The following is a 26,367-nucleotide window of genomic DNA, read 5'->3' as shown; positions in this document are numbered from 1 at the left end:
AGGAGGTGGAATGGGATGACCCAAAAGTTCTGGGATTTTGTTGAGATGAATAAACTTTTTGGTCTCTTCTGGTAATATTTACTGTATGTTAGATGAAAATTATCTCTGCCTTGATGTTTGAAGGTGTTACCAGTTCCCTTGCTCCTTGTCACTGCTTCATTTTCCTTTGTCTTTGCCAGTGATTCTGGCTTCATATCCCACTTCACTCATGCCCCTGCACAGGCAGTTCCTGTTTTTTCCATGCTTGTTCACTCTTCTCCACTCACCTTCCTTCCCTTCACAGAGCTGTACCCTGACTGAAATCTTTCTCACTTCTCACCTTTGGCAATTGCAAGGAGTTTTGAGTGACCAATAAAAGGCAGTTTCCCAAGTGCTACATGCTTTTTATTCATCTTGACCTCTTTATCCCTAATGATTTTTTTAAACTGAAGCTGAGGTAATGACAGAGGGTTTGTGACCTGATGGAAGGATATGTATACCAGCAATCTATTTTCAAGTAATGTAGTCCTGCAATCAGTAAATATTCTGCCTCCAAAAGAAGGTGGTCAAACACGTCAACAATAGTAGATAAAAAGAAGATGACACTAATGTTCCTGTGTTGATGCTCTTAAATTTCAGAATCTGAGTCTTTCTCAGAAATAAGATAAGTGAAAAGAAACTTTACTGACTACATTCAGAGAACTAAATTTTCATTTGCATAGATCCTAGAAGGTTAGGAAATTACATTCTTTGCCTTTTCTCTCATGCAGTGTATCAGAGGTAAAGATTTAACTCTGATTCCTGTATTGTGGTACAAGTGACAGAGCATCTGGGTGGAATTGCTGCCTGGATGCAATTAGTTTAACTTGCTGACATACAAAGTTGCAGTTCTTTAGCTTGCTTCCAGTCTAGCAACAATGCTGGCACTTGATGCAGAAAATGGACACTGTATTCCTGAGGTGATGCTGATGGTTTATTGAAATGTGCCATCTGCTCTTAACTGGTTCATTGGAGCCAAAAGGGGTAGAATGTAAAGCATTTGAACTGCAAATTTACATCAGCTCCAGCTCCAAATTGAGTTTGTATTATTTCAAAACCTGGTTGTTAAAACTGCTGAGATCTAAATCTCTGCTACAAAGTTTTGGGACCTGTTAGCCTGAGCTCCTTCAGCACTCCTGAATGTCGGCAAGAGTCAGAAACCCAAACTTGACACAGCTGTAAAAACACACAGAGAGTCTGTGGCCTCAGCAAATTCTACTGGTGCAGGCATATTTCAGATATAAATTTTACTCTGCTGTCCCTAGTACTAATGAAGTCAGTCTCTTTTGGTGGGTTTGCAGCCAGGTGTGTCCAGTTCTGTGGCTAACCAGTGCTCTTTACTTAATTTTTCCACTAGTGACATTTCTATCAAACTTTAAAAACAAACAGAAAAATTGGCTTGATGCAATGGCTCCAAGTGTTAATAGTAACATTAGGCTGGGTAAAAGACTTCCTTTGGATCCTGCTTTGCCAGAGATCTCCACCTCGTGGCTTGCAGGGAATAGATTTACACTGTGCAAGCTGGCAGCTGCCTCACCAGTTTGCAAAGGGAATTCTCTCAGGACTGGACATTGCTGCTGTTTTCTCCCTAAGGGAGTTCTGGAGCCACCTGAGAATTAACCTGGTTGATATCAGTATTGTGCTTTAGTAACAGGGTGGATTTAAAAGTTGTGATAAAAGTTTAAGTGTGTTTTAATACCCTTAGATGAAGCTGCAGAGTTGATAGGAAGGACATGTAGGTATTCCCTGGAACAGGATTTCAGCTGATAACAGGACAGGAGATATGAGGGTTAAATAAATAAATAACAGACTTTCAACCACTCAAAAAGTCCCAACCCAAAAAAACCTCCACACTCCTTCTCCCTCCTCCAAGCACCCCCCACTAATACTTTTGGGTGCAAATCCTGTGGTGTCTCAGAAAGATCCACCAGGCTTTATTCCAGTACTTGTAACTGGTTGCAGGCTCACTTTACCTGCCTTGGGCATGTTTGTGGTGGTGGCATTCTGCTGCTGAAATGAATTAAAGTTGTTTTCAGTGCAAAATGACAATCCATTTTATAATTAATAAATGTTCTAAAAGCCACCCATTCATTTTATAATAAATAAATGTTCTAAAAGAGATAGGACTAGGAGGGGCTGTCCAGCCCAGTGTGCCAAATCTGTTTTAATTTGTCATAATCTCACTTTCCTGTTTTCCCACCAGACCATTTAGACTCCTACCCCCTTTTTTTTCCAGGAACACATCTAGGTGTCTTTTGAATTCGTTTATTGGCTCTGCTGTGTGTAGCACAATACAGCCTTTGTTACACTTTTAGCTGGAGCTGTTTATACCCAGTGACCCATAATTTGCTCTCAATTACACTCATGTACATCTGAAGTAACAGCATCAGAATCAATACATGTAACTGAGAGCTGAAATTGGCTCTGGGAACTTGAGCACTATTTTCTGTCTTGATACTCTTTTCATAATTAGAAAATTTCAGTTGATTAAAAATGCTTATTTCCCTTACAGGAGCTACAGAATTTCCTAAACTCAGTTTAATTCTGTTTAGGTTATTCTTACTGTGGAGAACAAAAAGTTTGAGCCTTGTGACTAAAGACTGAGAAGGCATGGTCAGGGTGAGACTAGCAAGTTGTAGAATGGCTTTAGAGGATGAGAGGACAGGGTGTAAAATGGATACAAATTTGAAATAGAACTTGATCTTTGTATGAATTGAAGTGGGAAGCTGCTGCCCTGGGATGTCCAGGGGTCCTCTCCAGGCCTGCCTCTAAAATCTGATGGGGAGTCATGGAGTCAGTTTTGGATGCACAGGAGTGAAACTACATTTTTGAGAGAGAATGGGGCAGGAGGAAAGTGGGTGCAGTATTTTGGGGCTGGAACGGGGAGTTGAGATGAAGGGAATGTACTGAAGCAAAACATTGCAGAGAAGGTATTGATTTTATCTGAGGAAATGGACTGGGATAGGAGACAGAGGATAGTGTTCAGTACAGTTGAAAAAGGTTTTTAAATACCTATAAAACTAAAGAAGAGAAGTTTGAGTTTTAAATTATCTATGTATATTTTGAAATGCTTTACCAGGACATTTTAAGGAGAAAAATGTTACGATTTTTGATGACCAGTTGGAATATATAAAATTTCACCAGTTTCTAGTTCCCTTTAAAAACAACAATGAAACTAAATCCTTGCCAAAGTAGTGAGATAGAAAATTGTTCTGTATAGTTTTTGTGGCTTTCTTAAAATAGGATACCAGACATTGTACAATTAGTTTTACCTGAAGTTACTGTTTCAAGAACATCACCAAAAAAAGTTAATCAACCCTTGATCTTTTCTCAAAGAGCTTGAAAGTTCACACTTAAGTTTCCAGTACTTTGTCATTTCATGGATGAATAATAGTAGGTACTTTTCCAGAGGAAATTCAGTAAATTTGATTCTGGAAATCTTAATAACTTAAATATCTAGGATAGTGCACGTGCATGGAATGTTACCTTGAATTATCTCAGCTGTGATGCTGTCTGGAACAAACTGTAATGATGCAAATGTAGCTTTACCAGCACGTGGAGCTTTGAAATATGGATCTCTTTCTCAAGTTGTTTGTTATGTAGTTGTTCTAGAGACAGCATCTGTGGAACCAGCACACCTGGGTGGAATGTTTGGGCCATGCTGAGGATAGCTGGTATTGAAATCAAGGTATAATAAATGCTTGGTTTCTCTTCAGACGGCCTGCCCCAGTTTTCTGGCATAAAAAAATCAATTCTGACACAAAAAAAATCAATTTAAATTTCCCAGATGTGTTGGATCCTGTTACTGTAAGGTGATGTTGTTGGCATGTTCTGTGCCTTGCTTGAGTGCCTGCAGGAATTACACTGGAAGCTGCCTTGTGGCACCTTTTCTAGAGATACCTTTTCTTCAGAATTATGTATTTTTCAGTGTTATATTACTCTGTGTCTGTTATATAGGGAAAGTTCTTCCCCCAGAATGTGCTTTCAAGCTCCTCCATAAAAACAGAAATAATGCCAAGACCAGAGTCTGTTCTAAATCGAGCCAAACAAACCATTGAGAGCTTCTCTGCTGTTCCCATACATTTTAATCACATTGTTGCTTGTGCTTTTCTCTGCAGATAGAAAGTCACTGATATCTTCTTCCACTTCAGGAGTGAGTCTTGTATTTTATTGCTGGAGCTTTGTTTATTTTTTGCTTCCATTTTCTGAGTTCTCTGACCCGTTTTATCCATTTACAGAACTGGTAGCTCTTTGAAACTTTTTTATTTTTTTTTGACTGCCTTTGCTATTTGCTCCCACAGGAGAAGAAAAGATAATGATCAGGAAGTGCAAGTGCAATCCCTGCAGCAATCCCAGTGCCTGCTTCCACACTTGCTGACTCCTCTGGTTTCTTTTACAACCCTACTAAAGCAACAGCATAGGAAACTTCTGTACAGCCTAGGGATACTGAGGTGCTTTTCTGTTTTCCATTCTGGGAATCTCAATGGATTCTATTCCTTTTTCTGTCCTCAGTCTTCCTCTTCTCTTCCTGGTCTTACACAGCACTTGCTTTGTCTCTATTAATTAGTTAATTCCGATTACACTTCCGTAAGAGCTTGAATGTTTTTATTTCATTCAAAGGTCAGGAAATAATGCCAAAGCTTAAAATACCAGCATATCTAATCATGGAGATCTCTCTTAGTTGGTAGCAAAGTGTTCATCATGTTGATTTTCAAGTTAGTCAGGGGGCCTTGAGGCCAGGAGAGTAAATGCACACAAAAGGGACAATTTTATGGCTGGGCTGTCATGGATGGGAGATGGGGTCACTGCGGTCTTGGTCTGTAATGTAAAATGAACAACCCTGGTCTGAGAGGGTTTTCACAGGGCTTGGGCATGCAGAAGGACCTGGCAGGGAGCAGAAGGCAGGCCTGTGGGTGAGCAGGGGTTTTAGGGGGTGTCCCCTGAGCTTTGGAGTCACTTGTCTCATTGATGCTGAGTACCAGCAATTCTGTTTGGAGGGGCTGTTTGAAGACTTCATTCTTTAAAAGTGGGGAAGTGTCAGAGCCCCTGTAATTGGTAGAAATACAGGACTAAAGCCCCAGAGGACAAAGCCAGGTACCAAGAGCTTAAAAATAATGTGTCTCCTCGAGAGCATCCTAAATTTACCTTTTAGTATTTCCTGTTTTATTATGTCCTTGTAGGAGGGAAGATAACCCATATATAGGTTTAATCTGTGTTATTCAGGAAACTGTGTAAGGAAAAATCCTTGCCCGTGTTTTTAGGATCTTCTGGAAGTTTATTTATTCACAGCAGCATCGAATCTGAATGAAATGCAGAAGTAAGATGGAAAACTCACAATATCTTACCATGCAGCCTTTTCATGGTTCGCTTTCCTCCTTTGCCTTTTACTTGAGGGCAGAACTAGGGTAGAGAAATAATTTTTGTTCTCTTCTGAAAGGTTACAGTAATAAAGAAACTCTTGTTAACATCAGAGTATATGGCAGGCAGGAGTTTTCACAGTCTGGCATTGTTTATTTTACCAGCAATTTGGAACCTTCTGCACTCTTAAAATATTGGCAAGAAAATATTTAACTGTTAACTGTTCTGTGGCCTGTGTGTGTTTGAAGCCCTGGGGAGGAGGAATGCTTGGGGAAATCAGGTTTTTCTCAGCTTATGATTGAAACCAGAAGGTGCAGAATATTGGTAGAAGGTGAAAGCAATGTGACTTCAAATTAGAATTTTACCCAAATGTGGAACTGATGGGAGAATGTCAAACAGGTCACGTACGAGCAGGGCCCTGCCAGGAGAGAGTGGGGAGGCTGATGGAGCAAACACAAATCAGCCAGTCTGCCAGGCATACAGAAATGAATTTGAAAAGGTGATAGTAATTGTGAGTATTTGCCTTTGTCCTGGCCTCTGTCACTGGATGAAGGTTGTAGCAGTAAGAATTAGGCTGGTTAATTGCTGACAAATTGTATGGACTCTAGCAATTGTCACTCCATTTGAAATGAAACAAACATTTTTTGGACAGTTTTTTTAGGAGAGGAGATGGGTGCCTTGCTGTTCCCCTCCAACAGAAGCTTGTCCTGGTCCCAAATTCTGGAGAAAAAATGGTTTTTTTGTGTTCTTAACTATTTTTCCCCTAGGGGAGGATGACCTGTTTGGTATGAGCGGGATCATTCTTGCTCATATTGCTACATAAAATGTAGCCTCTTCCCATGAGGGTGTTAAAGGCTATGCTAAGGGAGCAGGGTTTTTAATAGCACTAGCACTTTTCAGGTGAAATTCCTGCCAAGTCAGCAAAGTGATCTGATGTCTGGTGTCCAGGATCATCTAATGAGCTGTGCCTGATCTGCTGGAAGTCAGGGCAGGAAAGGACAGAGACCCAGAGAGGAGAGATACCAGCAATATCTGCAAAGGTCAGCAAAAAAGGGACAAAGCTGAGCATGTTCAGAGCTCCTGCTGCTGTCAGATGAAGATCCAGTGTGTGCTGTGGCTGCCAATGACCAGAGATATTTGGGATAAAGGATAAGAAACAGAACTGTGGGTCAGTTCCTTCTGGTACATTCTCCTGGCATTCACTAACGAGTAACCTGAGAGCTGCACGGGGATCACTGACAGGAATCCTCCAGGAATGTGCAGCTCTTTGTTACCTCTTCCATCATTTTTGCTCTTTAATGCCCTGTGGCAGTGACTCCTGCCACTTAAATGCGTTGCATGAGAAAACACCTATATTTTAAAATATTATTTCATCATTTCATTAGATGCTTTTCTACATCTTTTTTAATGAGAAACAGTGGACAATAATTCTTTGTTTATCTGCTTGATACCAGTCGTGACTTTGCCTCTCCATCATCTCTTCTTCCTCATTTCATCCTGAAAAGTTTCTTGAGTGTTTGCTCCTATGTGTCATCATGTCATCATGGTCTTTTCTGTGTGTTTTCTCCTACTTTTAGATTTGTTCAGAGATCAAAAGCTAACAATTATGCACACCATTTTATATGCAGTACATTATGGATTTATGCAGAATAGGGTTCCTCTTTTGGTTTATATTCCTTTCATAATAATTCCTAAAATTTATGTATCTTTTTCTTCACTATTGAATTGTTCAACTTAATTTTTTTCTCTTAAAGATCCATTTCAAAACTGTAGCTGCCAAATGTGTGCATGTTGTTAAATAGGTTTTATGGAGTTTTTTTTAAACACCTACTACAAGTACCTTTATCAGCATTGAATATTACTGGTCATAATTAACTGTGATTTTTACTTTCATCTACTGTATTTTCTACTAATTTGTACTTATCTGTTTCTGCTGAAAGACTTTTCAGAATGGATGTCACCTTTCCTGTCTCTGCAGCCCTGGTAATGTTAGCTAAGATGTTTAATTTAGTTTAGCACTTTATGATCCCTGGAATTTTGTTGTTCTTGACTTTTAGTAAGTTTTCAGAAGCCTTTCTCTATGGGTGGATCACATCTGGAATATGATGGACTGGGAGTGTCCAAGGCCAGGGTGGACAGGGCTTGGAGCAACCTGGTCTGGTGGAAGGTGTCCCTGCCCATGGCAAGGGGTGGAAATGGATGGGCTTGAAGGTCCCTTCTTCCAACCCAAACCAGTCTGGGATCGTTCTCTGACCCTCAGAATCCTGAGTGCTCTGAGAAGGTGATGGAGCAATTCACTGCCTGATCCTGTGGAAAGACTGGGCCAGCAGATGCAGCCAGCAGGAGCCAGTTTCAGGGGGCCCACAGGAGGAGATTGATCTCCTTGGGGGTAGCAGACCAGGGTGCTTCTTGCTGAAGCACATGGTGAGTGCAGAAAGTTCCCTGCACAAGCTGCTGGACATGGAGACCTTTTGGAGGTTACTCTCTAAACAAATAGCAAGAGTTGGGAAGTATCCTTAGCTGAAATTAGTTGGGAGAATCCTTGGAGGGAGTATATATCAGCTTTTCTAGGGTTTGGCCTTTTCTCAGGGATTCTGGTTGCTGTTGAAGGCAGGATACCCTGGTAGGTGGCCCCTTGGTCTGGTCAGTGTTCCTGGTGTGTGACACTTCCTGACAGGCCCTGAGGTTTGACTCAGTGAGGAGCTGGAGCTTTACAGGAACTCTGTGAGTGCTCATGGTTAATGAGTGCTTAATGATTTATCTGCCTTTGCTGCTGTCTCTCCAGGTGCTTCTTTCAAACTTGGTTCTGAAATAGCCCTTATCAGTTTATCAGGCTGAATTCCTGATTCTGGTGTGTTCAGAAACACATTGGTTAGCTTTAGGCTTTTAGCAACTAGGTTTTTCAAGAGGCATTACAAGAAAATCCCTTGACAGCTGCTCACCTTACAGAGAATCAGCACAACTTGACAGAGCACAGCAATTTGACCTCTTCTCCCTGATCCTTCTCTTGAGAAGTTATCAGTGAACTCTGCCAGCCACGTTCTGCAGGGAAGCAGGAATTTGGAGTAAGCCATTGAATACAGTTCAGATTGTACTGTGATCTGCTCTGCATCTGTAACTGTTACCATGGCAGAGCTTCCAAATTAATAAACTGCAAGATGGGAACAAATCTCATTTTCTGGGTAGCAGAAAGGTAGGGGTGAGCATCTGCTTTTGCTGAAAGATGTAGGTAATGTTGTATAACTTATTGATGATTGCACAATTGTTGTGAAGGTAGAGCACACACAACTTTTTCCATTAACATGGTGTATTTTATGGATTGAAGATTTTGGCAGGAGCTGGTTCTGCTACAACCCAACATTTACCTTTTGTCTAGGTTAAAAGAAGATTGTGCTAGGTTATCACTGAATATTGAAGAAGGCTTTAAAGATTGTTCTCTGAAGTTAATGATTATGGAGGTGTATTACAAAATTACTTCTAATTAAAAAATAGAGAATTTGTCAGAAGAGTTAATATTTAAAACATACGGGACTCAAGCTGTGGCTAATTACAAGCAGTGATCTGCTTTGCAGACAAAGTAGCAGAGCAGTTAATAAAAGGCTCAAAAATTGAAGATTGGAAAAATAATTTCTTTAATACCTTTGTCATTTCACAAGTATGTGCCTGAAGGAACTGGCTGTTATGGCCCCTTGCTACAGGACTCTTCCTAATCTTTTTTATTAATTTAATCTTTTTGATTCTAGCTACAGTCTCAGTCATGTTGAAATTACTGTCCTGCAAGCAGTAGTGATGTTACAGGATGAAATAAAAGGGCTGTGTTTGCCCATTTAATGTCATGTGTGTTTTAACACAGTGTTTTGAGCAAACACTCAAAAAGCCCATATATAACTGCGAGTGCTTATATATTATTTATAAATAACATAAACCATATTACAAGTAATTCTGTCCTATTCCAGCTTGAGAGAGGGGGCATTAAAAAACCTAAATATTTGTGGAGTGGCATTTTTTACCATGGAAGTTCAGTCCTGTATCTCCTTCAGGAACTTTTGTTGATATTCCTGCTCCAGCAGTCAGAAGTGTCAGTGAGAGTGGCTGATGTTTATGGTAGTGGGGCTGCAGAAGCCCCCAGAGTGGACTCAGCCATGACAAGATGAGTGTACTCAGACCTGTGGAACTTGTTTTGCACAAGGGATGGATTAATTTGTACTGTATCAGCGTAAACCACTGCTTTGCTGTTGCAACTTTGACCACTCCAGGAGGGTGCTGCTGGTGTGGTGTGACACCTGGAAGAGCCCAGTCCTGGTTTGAAGAGATGACTCTGCTGGCACATGCATCCTGTACAGGTACAGGAGCAAACACATTGTACAGAAGAGGCTATTTATTCTAGCAGGATTGGTATAACGAGAATGAGGGGGTGGAAACCCAAGCCAGAAAATTCAAATATGAAATGAGATACACATGTTCAACTGTGAGGGTGATATGCTTTAGCCAAACACAACTTAGTGAGCTTAGGGCAGGGGGAACTCGGTGAAATGTAATGGTCTGTGATATGCAGAGGGTCAGGTTCTATGATCTAATCATTTCTTCTGGCTGAAATCTCTTCATAAAAAAGTCTAGTTCAAGCATAACTTACAGCCTAAAGAGAGGAATTGCTGCCTGGAATTCAATGACTAGTGCTTGTACAAGGCAGTTAGAAGTGCCCCTTCTGGCTTTATAGTCTATGGAAGGATTAATGTGTTAAAGTAGCTTAAGGGTGCAACACATGCTGGCAAAAGCTGAAGCAGAAAGAAACTCCTGTTGCAGTGCTCAAGGCAGTGCAGCCCATGGCCATCCCAGCTGGGGCAGTGCTGGCAGGACACAGGTGTGCAGTGACACTGCCAGGGATGCCCTGTCCTGCTCTGAGGGGATGGGCTGCACCTCAGCCCCTGGGCTGATGGCTCTGGGCAGGCAGAGCACATCAGAGCCCACAGAATTGTTAAGATTGGGGAACACCATCCAGATCATCCAGTCCCCATCAGTCAGTGTAACAGCACCTCCATGTTCACCATCAAACCATGTCCTCAACTGCCACATCCACATGATTTTTGAACCAGGGATGATGACTCCACCACTGCCCTGGGCAGCCTGTGCCAGTGTTTTAAAAGTCTTTCTGTTGTTTCTTTTCCTTCATGTCCAATCTAAACCTCTCCTGGTACAACTTGAGGCTGTTCCTCTTGCCCTGTCATTTGTTACCTTCCAGTCTGTGCACACTGATCCTACTCTGCACTGTGAGCCAAAGCAAGTGGGGAGGAGGAGGAGGAGATTCATTTCCAGAGGAAGCTCTTGGTCCTTCAGAGGACACTGACGTGGACTAATTCCAGAGCAGCATTCACTTTGAACACCATGGCCATGTGTTAGGTCTTTTGCTATGTGCCAGCAGTGCAAGAGAGCACTGTGCTCTTACTTCCCTAGAAATCTTCTTAGAATACAAAACCTTCTGTGAGACTGAGCTGCAGAGTCACCCTCAGCACATGGCTGTTGGATGATGCACATGAATTCCCTGAGGCTGAAGATGGTTTCTTCACTGTGACATGGAAAATCCAGCAGCTGCTTGCTGCAGTTGTCCCACAGGCAGAACAGAAAGGCTCCCAGAGGAAGGCCCACAGAGAACAGTTGTGACCTGTAGCAGGGAGATAATGTTAGCTGTACATTTCCTTGTTTCAGAGGTCTTGTAAAGGTGAGATGTGTACCAAAAATGGGTTCCTTGTTTTGAACTAATACAGTCCTGTGTCACTCAGCCCATAAATCTGTCCAGTGACAGCTCTGCACTGGGCTGCTCCAAGGAAGGCAAAGGGGCAAAGTCCCAAGAAGAGCTCCAGATGTTACTGATTTTTTCCTTGTTATTAGCAATTACTCACTTGGAATTCTCTAGCAGATTTTCTTCTTAATAACAAACTGTGGAAGAGTCAGCAGAATCACAACCAACCAGATCCTGAAACTTGCCAGTGGCAAGAACTTGTACAAGCTTTGAAAGAGGAAGCAATTCCAGCAAACACTGCTTTGGATGTGCTCATTTTTCTTGATTTATAAAGAAGGATTTTTTTTCCCTTCAGTGTTTGTACTTGACTGATGCCAGTTGTATTCTTCAGAAACTGCAATATTTCTTTAAATATCATTTCATTGCATAAGATACAGCTCCATCCCCAAACTCAGATTTTTTTATCTGAAACTATCTTTTAAGATATATTTATTGCCATGTTTGTTTAACTTGCTTATCTCCTTCATCAGTCTGTTTCTTGCTAACCTAAAGCTGCTGCTCTTTGGTTTTAGTAGGGAAAGCTGCTTCCCCAGGGATGTATAGTCCAGGACTTGTCTCTGTAATGGGACTATTTGTTTTCTTTGCCCCTTGCAGTTGCCTGCTGTAACATTTGTAGTATGTGTTAAGTAATCCTTGAGGTAACATTTTTATTATGTCATAAAAAGTGCGTGGCAAATATATAATAACTCATGGAATTTGTTTGTTTAAAATGGAAGGATAATTTATTGAGTGTGTTACATGAGACCTGCTCCCCCTTATTAGAGCTGTAGAAGTGCAGCTTATTTAGAAGTATGTTCTATTGAGAAAAACCACGATCTCTGACATGCACAGAAGGTTTGAGCATGGTTGGGTAGAAATGACATCATAGTTTATGTACTCAATAAAAATTTAATTAAGTCATTACAGAAGTTGCAGTCATCATTTAACCCTCTGATTTCTTATGTTTAGTTCTTTTTTTAAACATTCAGTAATAACCAGTCTCCAAATCTTGATAGCCTATAAAATATCTGCATGAATTTTAATAGTTTATATTAATGGAAAAATATGAGTAACTGACATAAAAGGAATTTTCCTTGTGTTTGCACTATGTGCATTGCTATAAAAACCAACAGATGAAAAAAGACAGTGGTTTAAGGGAAGAGTATACAAACTGGAAATTTGTTCACTTGACAGAAACTAACTCCTATTTTGATAGAAAAGCTGTTGTGTAATTGTCAAGGTGAATACTCACAAAGATACTGAGAGAGAATTCAGGACAAGGGGTTCCCAGTGTGGTGGATGTGCTGGGCTGGTGTCTCTTGTGTGTGAATCCTGTCTCTGCAAAGTGCAGTGTCACACCTGAGTGTCCTGCTGGTGTGCAGGGCTTATTGGCCTTGTCTTCTGTACTTCTGGAGCATGTGAGAGCTGTAGAAGAGAAATGCCTTGTGTCTCTTGGATCCCTCATGGGAGTCAGTACAAAGAAGAAGCTTTACCAAAGTGTAGCTGGGCCCTTGGGAGAGGAACTGCATCACTTTGTTGGCAGAGGTAAAGAGCAGAGGCAAGAGGAACAGGCAGTGTGGGTGAGGGAGATGCACAGGGGGCATTTCAGCCATCCCTCTGCACCCAGCAGTTGGTCCAGTCCCATTTTAAGCTCACATGGGGTCAGTTCTCACATCAATGGGTGGCTTAGGCCAACCCAGCAAACACTGAAGCAATTACTAAATTTAGTTAAAGGTCAGTGTGGAACTTGGACTGAGTCACACAGAGCATGGGGGAAGTTGCTGTGTCATCACAGACTCTGAAAGAAGTTTAATCATAGTCAAAAACTTAGGAGTCTGAGCTGCTAGAGATGCTGGGGAGGCAGAATTCATGTTCTTGCTGGCTGAGAGTCAGTTTGAACAGTGCAGGAGGAGCAGTGGCAGGGTGGTGTCTCTGTCTTTAGCATTCCTGTACTTCCACTGTAGTAGCACATCCATCCCTGCAGTCTGTGCTTTGGGGACAAAAAAAACCATTGAAAAACCTTTGAGTTTCTATGGATGAATGAATGAAGGTCTGGAATAGCTGCTCAATAGTTGACTACAGAGGGGTCTCCATGCTCTTGGGCTGTGCTTCACACTCCCCCAGCAGCATTTTCTCTCCCCTCCTGCAGCTGGTGGCAGAGCTGTTGGCTGGGATGCTCCTGCCAGTTGTGAGCTGGGTAACACCAAGCTCAGCTGTGTCAGGGGGGTTCCAGAGGGACTGACTCCTGCTTGCAGCCAAATCTCACTCAGGTGGGCTGGGGCACTGGTGGCTCTTTGTCCACTCACAGTGAAACTGGGAATATTTTCTCCTCACCTCTTCCTTAAAGCCTCTACTGATGGTTTTCTGGTTTGTTTTTCAGATTAATTCTACTGTTCTAAAAGAAGACTTGAAAAGGATGGCAGAAAATTTCTATGCAGCTCTGTTTGGATATGATGAGGTAAGAAAGCTGTTTCCAGGGAATGTACAAGTAGACCATCTAATTCCTGAACACAGAATAGTCCAGGTGGGGCAAACATTCACTGCCTATTTTTTTTGAGAAATATTACATTAGGGAAGCAGCCTTGAATGAAAGTTCTTAGAAGAAAACTGCACAGGGCATATGGATTTAAACCAGGGGTGTGGAAGGTAGGGTGTTCTTTCTGCTGTTTCACCATCCCTTAGTGGCCACCACTAAGTCATTTCCTCTGTCTGAATCCTGCTGTACTCAGCTGTACTTTGAAAGCAAAGAGAGGATTTATAGAGTATTTATAGGGAGTCTATGCAAGAATATTTACAGGCAGTATCTAATAAGGCAGGGAGGCAAAAGCACCACTCTGCACAAGTGTCTGCAGGATCTTCAAGAGGAAAATACAATTACATTGGGTTTTTTGCTCTTGTGAGTGTTGCTCTTCAGATGCTCTTATTCACATCATGATATTGGATTTTTTGCACAGTGATTTGCTTATTATTATATTGTAAATGTAACCTCATAGAATTGTGGACAGTGTTACACATGCAAGGTTTAATCTAGTTTGAAGTATAACCAGGATGTGTCTGCTTGTGCTTTGTTGACAGTCTTTTTGGAAACAAAATGTTTGCTTTGATCAAAGACAAATGTTGACTTTTTAAAATTTTTAACTGAATATTTTAAAGTCATTTGCCTTTGGTAAATGTGTCAGCAGAAGACAGGAGTTATGAGCCTGTGGTGACAGCACTACACAATCTAAAAAGACAATAAAAGTGCAAGAGAATTTGGACAAAAAACATTAATGGATGTGGTTCTTGTATAAACCAAAGCTAAAATTTGATTTAACTGGAAAAATCTAGATAGTTCTTGATGAGCAGGGTTTCTCTCTCATTTAGAATGAAAAGTAAAAAAGCAAAGAAAAACAGCAAACTCCAGACTACAGTTTTGCAACGTTGGATTAAATATCCTTTAATTTTTCTTTTTAAAGTGTCATAGATTTCACACATTCCCATGAGGTGGTGCTGCCTTCTCTGTAAGATCACCATTTTTATGGTAAATATTTCATAACATAGAAATGCAGTTATCAACTCCGACATTAGGAATACCCTGACCCAGGTTTTTTCCAAATTAACTTGCCAGAAAATTGGTTGGTTACAGGCTGCTCTGTAAATTAATTTAAGGCCAGGGCTGTTTTTCCATTCTGGGAAAGAGTGATGTTGCTGCCTTTCCATGTGCAGAGCCCACGGCAGCTGTGGGCTCTGGGGCAGGTGCCGTGGCCAGGGGCCAAGTACACCAGTGGGGGTGTCTCGTGTTCAGACCTTCTTCACATGCAGTTTTTAATCCCCCTCTGTCCTTCCCTTTAGGGAATCCTGTGTGATGATCGTGTTCTAGCATCAGCTCTTTGGAGGAACCTTTTTAACAGGAACTGTGAGGACCCTCGGCACCTGGAGCTGCTCGTGGAGTACGTGCGCAAACAGGTGCGGCCCTGCACGGGCAGCTTCCACTGCTTCCCTGAGCTCATTCTCATCAATAAACCTGATTCTAATATTCAGTGATCATTTTTAAGGAGAAGAAAGGAAAAATCTGAAAACTGGATGATATTTATTACAGAGTCATGGAATGTCCTGAGCTGGGAGGGACCCCTAGGATCACCCATGGCAGGGGTTTTTTTCCTTTATTTAGAAGAAATATAATATTAGTCAGTGTACACATAAGAGTTGAAGGGTCTAAACTAATTTGCCTACATTTGTTTAAGATAAGAGCTGTGAGCTTGGCTTCCATATTTAGAGAGTGCTGCAAAAATGTGCTTGATCTGTACCAAGAGGCAGCATTCTTTAATTTATCCTGATATATTTATCAGAATAAATTAAAGAATCATAGAATCACAGAACATCCTGAGTGGGAAGGGACCCACTGGGATCATGCAATCCAACCCCTGGCCCTGCCCAGACCCCCCAACAGCCCCACCCTGGGCATCCCTGGCAGCTCCTGCAGCTCTGGCAGCCTCGGGGCTGTGCCCATTCCCTGGGCAGCCTGGGCAGTGCCAGCACCCTCTGGGGAAGAGCCTTTCCCTGGTATCCAGCCTGAGCCTCCCTGTCCCAGCTCCAGCCATGCCCTGGATCCTGTCCCTGGGCACCAGAGAGAACAGATCATTACTGCAGTTTGATGACAAATGGCTGCAGAGAAATTAATGGAATATTGAAAGCAGTCCTGCTCAGCTATTTCTGGACCTGTGCTACAGAGTGGCTTGACAAAATGTGCCAGAAATAGCCTGCAAATTTGTTGTAGAATTGTTACCAGTGTTACAGAGTTGGGCTTCTCCTCATAGTGGAATAGCACATAGAGCTTGAAAGTCTCTTGGTGACCTTTGAGGAAAAGAAGCAAACAGGTTTGTTTTCCAGAATTATTTCTGATTCTTTCAGTTACAACCTGGAGGAGACAGCACTGAGTAGTGTTTGTCCTCTCAGCCCAGAGGAGTTTTGTGAACCAGATCTCTAGGAAATGTTGGTGGGATAAAATCCATGTGGGCACCAAAGAAAGGGGGTGAGAGAGGTTATGGAGTAAAAGTGGAGGGTGTTGGACAGGAAATTGAAGACCAGACCTTTCACAACATCATTCTCTGTAATGTTTCCAATACCATATTCAGGAACAGATAGAGGTATGGAGAGACAGTATGTAAGTTTGTGTCTGAGAAAATGAGAAATAAGGGGCTGAGCTTCCTAAGGGACTGAGGACACTTTGGGGATGCCAGAGAGTTCTCGGGAGGGACTGGCTTAAATACTGAAGGTTGCTGATGCTCAGTGGTGAAGCTGTAGGAAAGTTTGCTGGGGACAAGCACATATAAAAAGTATGTAATTTGGGATAATTTCTTGCCAGATGGGCAATTTGTTGCACTTCTGGATATTCAAGCAAAGGATAAGTCTGAAGCAATCAGCAGTTGAATAGGAAAGAGTGATCAAGCAGGAAAATGTGGCACATTGGGGAGGAATGAGCACAGGTTCTATGCAGACAGATCATTCCTGCAGACAAGTGGTGCACTTGAGGAAGGCATTCCCAGCTTTATATAGGTACCAATGAGCTCTGAACTGTTAGCACACAGGAATGAGGCTTTGAGTTCTATTATAAAAATGTCAGTTCAGCACTCCATAGTGTTTAAAAAAAATGTAAAACAAATCCTCAGAACTACTAGGGAAGAAATAGAGGATAAAATACTGCTGTGGTGCCAGTTTTACATGTCTGGTATCATTGTGAGCTGGAACAATGTATCTGGTTTGGGTGCTGACCACCAGAACAGATCAAACATTACCTGAAGAAAGCTCAGAGAGGAGCACTAAGGGTGACAGTGAAACTGCTCCTTTTGTAGCAATGAGTGGAATCCCCTGCCCAAAAAAAGAATGGGAGAAAAAATGGGAGACATCTCTGGGAAGTCCTGAAGGCATGTGAAAGGTGAGGAAGGAAAGGCATTCAGGGACACAGGAATGTGGGGACAGAGCATTGACACAGGTGATTGGGATGCTGCAATTGCACATGGGGTTCCAAAGCCACTGGCAAGATTTATGGAAGAAAAGTTTGCCCAGGGCTATTAAATCCACAACACTTCAGACTCAAAATCAGTGAATGAACAGATTCTGAGAGGGAGGGAAAATGAACAAGGAAGAGAGCATTGTGTGCTGTGTTTAACTCCTCCTGGGGAAGCTGCTGGTGGTGACTGTCAGGAACAGGACACTGTGCTTAGGTGGCTTCCCAGTGTGACCCTCTGTGACCATGGGTCATTCATTCCCCTGTTGAGAAACTCCTTGTCCAATTATCCTTTGTTTCTATAACATTGTGTACCAGGTTGTCCCCAGTTTCTTGTGGATCCTGTCTTTAACAGTGGCTGTTAGTGGGTGCCAGAGGAGAACATAGTGACAGCACAGCATGTACTGTGCCCCTGGTCAGCTCTCCCAGCCTTCCTGAGCTAATGGTGGTGGGATTGTCTTTGACTCATCCTTGAATGACTTTTTTTTTCCCCCATTTCCCATATCTAGGGTGACCAGTGGCAGCCAGTTGACCCTCTGCTATATGATGAGAGGGTTTTTTTTTTTTTTTATTTTGCTTATATTTCTCCCTGAAATTACAATAGATCCTAACTATCTCGCCCAGAGGGGTTGTGGATGCCCCATCCCTGGAAGTGTTCAAGGCCAAGCTGGACAGGGCTTGGAGCAGCCTGGGACAGTGGAAGGTGTTCCTGACCATGGCAGGGGGTGGCACTGGATGGGTTTTAAGGTCCCTTCCAACCCAAACCATTCAGGGAATTCTTCTGTTGGGAGGATGAGCATTCATTGCATGTTCACCTCTTCCAGCTCATGTGCTTTGATGTGATGATCCCCAGGTGTTCCCTGCTGCTCAGGCCATTTTTCTGTAGCTGAAGCCTCGGTTGTGTGCAGGGTGGGAGCTCTGCATGGGGTTCTGGCCTGGGCAGTGTTCCCTGCAGTAACCACCAGGAGGATGAAGTGACTCATGGCAGCTTTGCTGGCTCCTCTTTGCCCTGTTGCCAAACCTTCAGAGGAGGCATCAGTGACGCAGGTGACTCCAGAGGATCTGCAGATCCTTATCCTGGCCTTCCCATGACGCTTCGCAGTTGGAAGTGACCGTTTTAGGTCCACCTCACAGAAATGGCAGAGTAGGCTGAAATGTCCCTGTTGTGTTGTTTTTTTGGAACGAGGTGTTTGTGTAGCTGCTGAGGGAGCTGCCTGGGCCATGGGGACGTGGCAGTGACTTGCTGTGCTTGCAGGTGCAGCACCTGGACGCGCTGAGCGGGGAGGATCTGCTGCTCACGGGCGAGGTGAGCTGGCGGCCGCTGGTGGAGAGCAACGCCCGCAGCATCCTCAAGCCCCTGTCCCCTGTTTACAACGATGAAGGACTCTGAGATCCACGTGCCAGAACAGCTTGGGAAGCATGGCTGCAATGGGACTGGGCTGAGGCTGTGTGGTTGGGAAGAACAGTTTGCTGTTGGAAGGAAAACTTTTCATTTGCTCTCCCATCCGTGGTGCCTCGGTAGCCTCCTGGACAGCCGTACTCCCGAATCTTCACCTGCAAATAAATGCTCATTGTTTTAAGAACCTCTGTCCTTTTTATGGACCTGAGGGGCCCTTGCTGATGTGGACAGAGCTGCCTTCTGCCTTTAGGAAACCAGGTATTCACCATGATGTAGAGTTCTCTCAAAAAGACATTTCTGTCCCTTGCCTTGTTTAAAGAGCTGCTACTCAGAGACACAGTGGTGTCCTCTGCTCCCTGAATGGTTGTAATTGTAAATCTGAGCTTTGCATACTTAGATATTAAGTATATATTTTAAATGCCTGATACCAAGATGGAATGGTCCATCTTTGCATTAGTGGAGTTAAGAATTGCTTTAACATTCTGAAGGGTTTTCTGTGAAAATCCCTTTTAGGAACTCTCCGTTCTGTTGCACAAGGGTGAGAGAATGCAAAGAATAATGCACAGTCCCCAGCAATCCTCTGTGACTTTGGCTGTCTGAGGGAGATTAAAACCCCAGTTCTGGCTGGGCTGGCACTAAAAGCTGCCCCAGAACCTGTTGTTCAGTCTGCCTTGCTGATACTTCCATATTCTTTGTAGAATTGTCTTCTAGGAACTCCTTTATGAAAAGAACATCCCTGTTGTGTCCCTGGGACAGGACTCTGCCATCCTCCATCCCCTATAGCAGCAGTCTGGGGGTTTTAGCAAGATCCTTCAACACCAGTGAAAACTTTGTATGGCTGTGCAGGCAAATACAGTAATTAGGGGAGCAGGAGCTGCACTGATGAGATCAGCAGAGGCTGAGGTGCTCTGTGTGGGTGGATGGTTCACCAGGCTGTTTCCAGGTCAGTGGCAAAAAGAGTTTTTATTTCTCTCCTGTCCAAAATCTGAGTCAATAATAAATGTCAGTCTGGGTTAAATTGCTGTGTGTTTGTTTTCTGTGCCATGTGTCCTTTTGATAAGAATAAGCCCTATAAAATCAGGACTTATTCCTAATAAAAGTATTAAGCAAAAATAGAAGGTGATAATCCTTAATTTACAAATTTAATCCTTAATTTGTGACTCCTTAGTCTGGTGAAAGTGAAACTTTGCCTGGTTGTGACTATTCTTCCTTCTCAAGTTGCTTTCTTTGTAAGTGTTTCTGTTGGGGAATATTTGCCATCTCTTCCCTGTGTAGAAAGCAGTGGGATGCAGCATAGAGGCTCCCAAACACTGACTTGTGGGTTTTTTTTTTTAATCTTCTTTTAGGGAGCCTTCTGTGTATAAAAAAGGCTTTTTTTTTTCCAGAACGAGCTTCCTCAGTTTAACTTGTTATAAAATGAGGCATGTAAAGAGCCCCTCTCTCTGTGTGAGGTGTATCCCTTCTCTGTGAAAACATTACAGCCCAAACAACTTGCTTGCAGTTTATTTAAGATGCTTTTGTTGAAAGCTGAGCTAAGCAGAGAAACCTCTTATGTGTGAAGTATTATACAGTGTGTGTGAGATAATAACACCTTGTAATTCATTACAGCTGGCTTGTATTTACATAAAAGAAGGCTGAGCTGTGTAGGAATTTGCTGATTAATTTATTTTTAATGAGAGTGAAGTATACCAAGTACCAAAATAAACTTTACTTTGTGTATCTTACTGCTCCTGAAATAGGTGGAAAAATTAATGGTAGATATTTTGGCTCAAAACTACATACATTAATTCATATACAAAACAGTTATTTAAACTTTAACCCCTTTCCTGCTGTGTAATTTAAACCTGAGCTCATGTTCTCCATGCCATGGGAACAGGGGCTGGGAGCACAGCACCATCGAGGCTGGAGAGCTGCTGGAATCCCTGGGCTGGCCTGGAGGGGAGAACACCTTTGTGCTCTGGATGTGGGACAGTGTGTGGTCAAACTGAACCCTCCCCTGTGTTTATGGGCAGGAGACTCCACAAGTGATGGTGCCAGATTGGAGTCGTTGGCATCTGCCCCTGCACCTTTTATTAGGGTGAGGATAAAGGGCTGTAATCACATCCCTGCCTGGGCCATGAAATGCCTTCACCACCCGCTGGAAGGGCTGAGCCAGCAGTGGGCTGTGCTTGGGCGTGTGGGGCCTGGTGAGAAAACAAGGCAGATACTGTCTCTGAGTTAAAAGGGTAATTTGTTACAGAGGCAAAATCCACTGGAGGCTACGCAGGACCAGGGAAGACTTTGCTTCCCAGTCATTGGTTACCCAGACAGGATCCTACAGTATTAGATTGGAGAGCAGGAAGAAATCCTTCCCTGTGAGGGTGGGCAGGCCCTGGCACAGGGTGCCCAGAGCAGCTGGGGCTGCCCCAAGAGATCCCTTGGACCTCTCCAAGGCCAGGCTGGACAGGGCTTGGAGCAGCCTGGGACAGTGGAAGGTGTCCCTGCCATGGCAGGGGGTGGAATGAGATGAACTTCAAAGTTCCTTCCAACCCATTCTGGGATTTTAATGTGACCCCTGTTGCTCTCAAGAGGTGAAGCTGCCATTGCCAGTATCTTACATAAGACAGAAGGAAAGAAAATACATTCCCAGTAGCAAAATCTGCCCTCTGCAGTGTTCCAGCAGCAGAGATTGGCAGGTGAGTGGTTCCTATGCACAGCTCTGCTTCAAGGGCAGCAGAACAAAGGGGGTTTAACCAAACATTGTAAAGCCTGTCTTTTCCTATTTTCAAAGTTTTCCAGAGGGAATGATTGAAGGTGTTTCACTTATGGACAGTTCTTTGTTTATGCTGTTGGGTTTTTGGAAAGTGGTCTCAGACCATCAGCTTAGAGGCACTCACTGTATTTAAATGAACATATCTATGTGAATTTCTTCTGGAAGGAACCACTTCACCATCCAGCCTGATCTCCTGCCTCATAGACAGCATTTGGACATCACTTAGAATTCCAAAGAACTTAACTCTTAACTTCTCCAGGTGTCTTAAAATGAAGAGACATGAGCCCCTAGGAAGCATTCATGATTTCAGCTGGATCCTGGGTTGCTCTCTGTGGATAGAAGGATCAGCACTCACTGTCTTTCCTCTCTTCTGTTTTGCACCATGGGAGAGTAGGAGCATGTTTTTCCTCTCAGGGTCCAACTTGGGAAGTGTCTTGCTTTAGGCTGGTATTTTTGAGATGTTTTGGAGTAGAGGGGAGTCATCTGATTCTCTTCAATGCCCACTCTCTATTTTAGGTGGTTAAATGTTTTCCTGTGTCATCTTGGCTGCTGTGCTCACACCACCTTTGGGTGTGGAACTGTTTTCTCCTGCATCTTCAAAGTGCTGCAGTGCTGGGAGCACAGGCATCCTCCATGATCTCCACACTCCTGTGCTAGCCAGTGCTTAAGTGCTGTTGCCACTTCCCAGATTTGTGACTCCCATCCTCACCTTGCCCAAGGTGATATTTTCAGTTGTGTCTCTGCCCCACCAAGCCCCAGGTCAGAACTGCTGCTCCTGACCTGGCAGTTGGAATTAACCACTGTCCTGTCTCCCTGCCCGTGCCTCAGCAAATGTGGGAAGCAGAACCTGGACACAGAACAAGAACCAGAGCTAAGAACCAGAGCTGTAAATGAGATTAATGTAGAATAGGTGAAGAGTAGCAAAGCTGGGGGGGTGAGCATCAGCTGGGAGGGGACTGGTTGTGCAAGCTTGGTCCCTGTGACATGTGCCACTGCCACTGTCTGGCACCACTCTGAGGAGCACTGGGAGCCATGCCCTACCTTATGACCCACTTGTATTTTCCACATTCTCCTACTTGTTGGAGAATGGTTTAATCCTGGTGGTTGCCTGCATCCCAGGGATGTGCTGGAGTAGTGCTTGAGCATTTGGAGAGGTTTGCTGATCTCCTCTCCAGGGGTGCTGCACTGGGTGCTTCCTTCCTTCCAGGAAGAGAAAAGTCCCACTGTAGGGAATTTAAAGTGTTTAAGTTGATCCATACCTAGAACTGCTGTGTCTTCCTAATTCTTCTGCTAAGAGAGCTGTGCCACAAATGGAGTGGTTATTTCAGCCCCAGTGTGGGGTTTGGTCCTGGCCACAGCCTTGTACACGAGCATTTTTCTTGGCTGATGCTGGTGGCAGCTAATTTAGAATCATGGAACACCCTGACCTGGAAGGGACCCATCAGGATCAGAGTCCAGCTCCTGGCTGTGTACAGGACCCCAGGAATCCCACCCTGTGCCTGAGAGCATTGTCCAGGGTTCCTGGTGGAGACTTCTCTGTATGGGCTCCTTCCCTCCCCGTCTGCCTCTTCACATCTGCCCTGCTTTGTCTGATCTCTGTTGTCTCCCTGATTAATGAACTCTAATCAAGGCTTCTTTGCTCTTTTCTCTGCAAGAAGCTGTGATGAACCTATGTCCTGTCCTTCCCACTGACCTGCACTGTGTCCAGCTCTCCCAGGCTGGAGGGACACCTGTCCCAGCTCTCTGGGTGACGATGTCCCTGTGCCACTGGAACAGGATCAGCATCTTTGGGCACGTTGTGTCAGCACAACCTGGCCCTCAGCATGCTCCATGTTCTCCTGAAGGTCTGAGAAGGCAAGGAAAGGGCAGCAGCTTATGTGAGAGCCTGGGAAAGCTGACAAGGACATAGGAGAGACCCTGAGGCTCAGCAGGGGTGACCAGTGGGCTCTGCTGCTTACACAGTGCCCACCCCTCCTCTGCCTGCAGAGGGACTGTCACCTGTGGGTGCCATGGGCTGCCCGGCCTCCTGCACCCTGATGGGGCAGTTGAGTATTAACAATCCTGTGATCCTTCCCAGACTCATCTGGTGAGGGTTTTGTCAACCACTGCCCCTTCTTCAGGCAGTGGTTAAAAAAGGCCCTGTGCATCCTACATGTGTTCTTCCTGAAGTTGCTGAACATGTTGAGGGAGTGCTTGTTTTGCTTACAGTCATTCAACCTGCTGGGCAGCTTGCTCTGCTCATTTGTGGGACAGAAGTGATGGCTGGGCCTCATCCTTCCACTGGGAATGCAGAGCTCACATGGGAGGGATTCCACCTTCTGCTGTTACATCTCGGTGGCTGCTCCAGATGTGATTTGCTGGGAGCAGCCAGGGAGTTCAGGTCAAGTGGCAATAGAACTGTCAGAGGGACCTGGGGCAGGTTAGTGGAAACACTTCCAAACACTGTCTTGAATTTTTTTAATCTTTTAGGGAGCCTTCTGCATATTAAAAAAGGCATTTTGTTTTTTTTTTTTTCCAAGACAAACTTTGTCAGTTTAACTTGTCATGTAAAGAGCAACATCTGTAACCAGCAGCATCCTCTGTCCTGCTGTTGCTGTCTCATGCAGGTGTGTTCATCTGGGAGGGCCCTGCACAAGCTGCTGAGCCTGGATCCTGTTGGGAGCTGCTGCAGCTCCTCCAGAGGTGAGAGCTCCCTCGTGCTCATTGTAGAAGTGAGGAGTCAGAGCCTTCATTAATAACTGCATCACAATGAGCTGGGATCCTTCATGCCTCATCCCACCTGCCAGCTCCTGGGCTGCTCCACATCCTGTCAAAACCAGGCATCTTAGGCAGATTTACTCAAGGTCCCACATCCTTCCCTGTGCACCCTCTTCCTGCTGGTAGCCAGACCCAGTGATGTTACAACACCCAGTTCTGTCTCTGTGGATTCCCTTTGGAAGGAGACACAGAAGGGGTGTCTGGAAGTGCTTTTCCCATGTTCAGTCTGGGGCAGCAGCTGAAGGAAGCAGCTCTGTGTCCCTCTCCTGCCAGCTGAGCATCAGCCCCCTGAGCAGCTCGGGGCTGCACTGCAGCAGCTCCATGGACTCACGTTGGTTTCCCTGCATGGCACAGGGGTGTGGAGACCTTGGAGCTGCAACGGGACAGAAGCTCTGTGCTGGGCACAGCACTGGGCAGGGGCAGCAGGGCTGGGGGGTCCCTGCTCCCCTGACATCCTTTGTGGTTGGATCATTGGCCTGTGGCTGGCAACTGGTGTCCAGTGCCCTCCTTCAGCTGTGCAGGTGTGAGGCTGCCTCTCCCCTGATTGAGAGGGTCTTAACAAATGAATGGTAAAGATGAAACATGGAATTCATGTGCTGCCACTGTGCTTGGATTGTGTAACACCATGGCTGGGAATCTTGGACAAAAATGGGGATATTTGACTTTGCTCTGTGGGTTCAGTGCTGACAGAGCTCAGTGCAGGAACTAAAACTGGGACTTCTCTCATCCAGCTGTGCTGGCTGAGTGCATCTGGCCAGTGCATTCTGCAGTGGAGCACTGCTGTGCAGTGCCATCCAGAAATGCTGGTACAGCACTGAGGAGCACCCTGATGTTTTGAGATGGAAGATTGGGTTTCAGTCTGAAATAGAGGAGGGAAAAAAGCAAATCTGGCTTCTAGTGTTCCCGGGTGAATGCTCTCCAAGAGCTATCAGGAAACAGGCTGGCAGGCTGCCTCCATGTGTGCGTGAAGAGGAAGCAGCAGGTACATTCTGTGGAGAGCCCAGGCAAGGTGTTTGTGTTTGCTGAGCTCCAAGAACATCTGTGGGATGGAAGAATGAAGTATTGCCTAATGCTGAGCTCAGTTATCAGCCAGAGCAGAGCTGCCCAGAGACATTGACTTGGCAGTGGCACTTGGGGCGTGCGTTCAGCCAGAGGGAATTTTCCCCTTGTCTTTCTCTGTTGATTGCAGAAGGTGTGTAGACAAGACTTCCAGATAAGATCCCAGCTTTTAGCTGGCAAAAATAGGCTGATGAGATTCCCACATCCTGTGTTGGCCAATCAGCCTCTGGAGTGCCAATTAGAGCCCTTTTGCCAGACAGCAGGGACAGGACACATCTAATTTTAGATGTGTGCATGGCAAACCTCTGTCACTGACTTGGGCAGCCCGAGCTCCTGCTGTCAGTGGGGGGAGATAAGAGCTTCCCAGGCACCTTTCATCCAACCTGTTCCAGGTGTCTGCTGCAGGGTGAGGTAACTGACTCCTGGAAGTCTCTGCCTCTCCCCACCAACCCTGAAGGAGCCCAGCCTGACGAGCTGGGCTGGAGATGTTTACATCGTGTGTGCTTTCATGTGCTGAGGACATGAGAAATTACTGGAGGGAGAGTAGATCATTAGCAAACAGTGCAAATCCCTTTACAAATCTCCTTTATCGAATCAGCAGCAGAAAATATGCATTTGATTACTTCTTTTAAAATTCACACTCTTTTCAGCGCTTTAGGAAGGCAAAAAGTAGGGTGATGGTACACTTCTTTTCTGTTATCACCCTGGCAAAGCAGCTCCAGAAAAACACTCACCATGTTACAGCTCCTTCCCTTTGTTACTCTCCCAAACTTCCTTACACTGGGTTGGGTGTTCACTTCACATTTTAATTTAGTCTTGAAGCTGTTCTAGCATTTACTTTCACCCCTAACACTTCTGTGCCAGCAGCTTTGTTATAGTTTTGTCCCATCCCTACTTTGCCCTTGCTCACAGCCAACTGGCAGCCAACTTCTGTTTTCTGATTCAATCAATGCAGTGTTCTTGCCATTTGCAGTCCTGCTGAGGCTTCATCCTGAATTCAGGCATCCAGAGACCAGACAGCTAATCCAAACTAATCATCCCACTCAGCTGTAGTCCATGGAGAGTGATAGTCCCTTGGGGACATGATTCATCCCAGCTGTCTTAGAGCCTGGTGTCTGGATGTGCTGGTTCACACTCAGGCACGGCCATCCCTACTCCATTGACTGTTATTCCATGCCCATGATTATTCCAGGGCACACATTTATCTTTTACATTACTTAATTTAATTTAATCCCAGGGGATTTTGTAGATAAAAGGCTAAT

At 44.3% G+C, this 26,367-nt stretch overlaps 1 protein-coding gene across 1 annotated transcript in view; it reads left to right on the top strand.

Annotated features, from left to right (window-relative positions):
- The window catches only part of UQCC1 (ubiquinol-cytochrome c reductase complex assembly factor 1), a 47,335-nt gene extending 27,079 nt beyond the window's left edge, over nucleotides 1-20,256 (top strand). The window contains exons 8-10 of the mRNA XM_071455409.1: nucleotides 13,533-13,610; nucleotides 14,984-15,097; nucleotides 18,394-20,256. Of these exons, the coding sequence (XP_071311510.1) occupies nucleotides 13,533-13,610; nucleotides 14,984-15,097; nucleotides 18,394-18,528 (327 nt within the window). The 3' untranslated portion in view covers nucleotides 18,529-20,256. The remainder of the gene's footprint in view (nucleotides 1-13,532; nucleotides 13,611-14,983; nucleotides 15,098-18,393) is intronic.
- Nucleotides 20,257-26,367: the final 6,111 nt, after the last annotated feature.

The sequence above is a fragment of the Agelaius tricolor genome, unplaced genomic scaffold, assembly GCF_023055355.1.
Source record: "Agelaius tricolor isolate 1412-34295 unplaced genomic scaffold, bAgeTri1.0.p SCAF_49, whole genome shotgun sequence".
NCBI lineage: Eukaryota > Metazoa > Chordata > Aves > Passeriformes > Icteridae > Agelaius > Agelaius tricolor.
The sequence above is the reverse complement of the archived record's forward strand: the minus strand, read 5'-3'. Positions and strand labels throughout refer to the sequence as shown.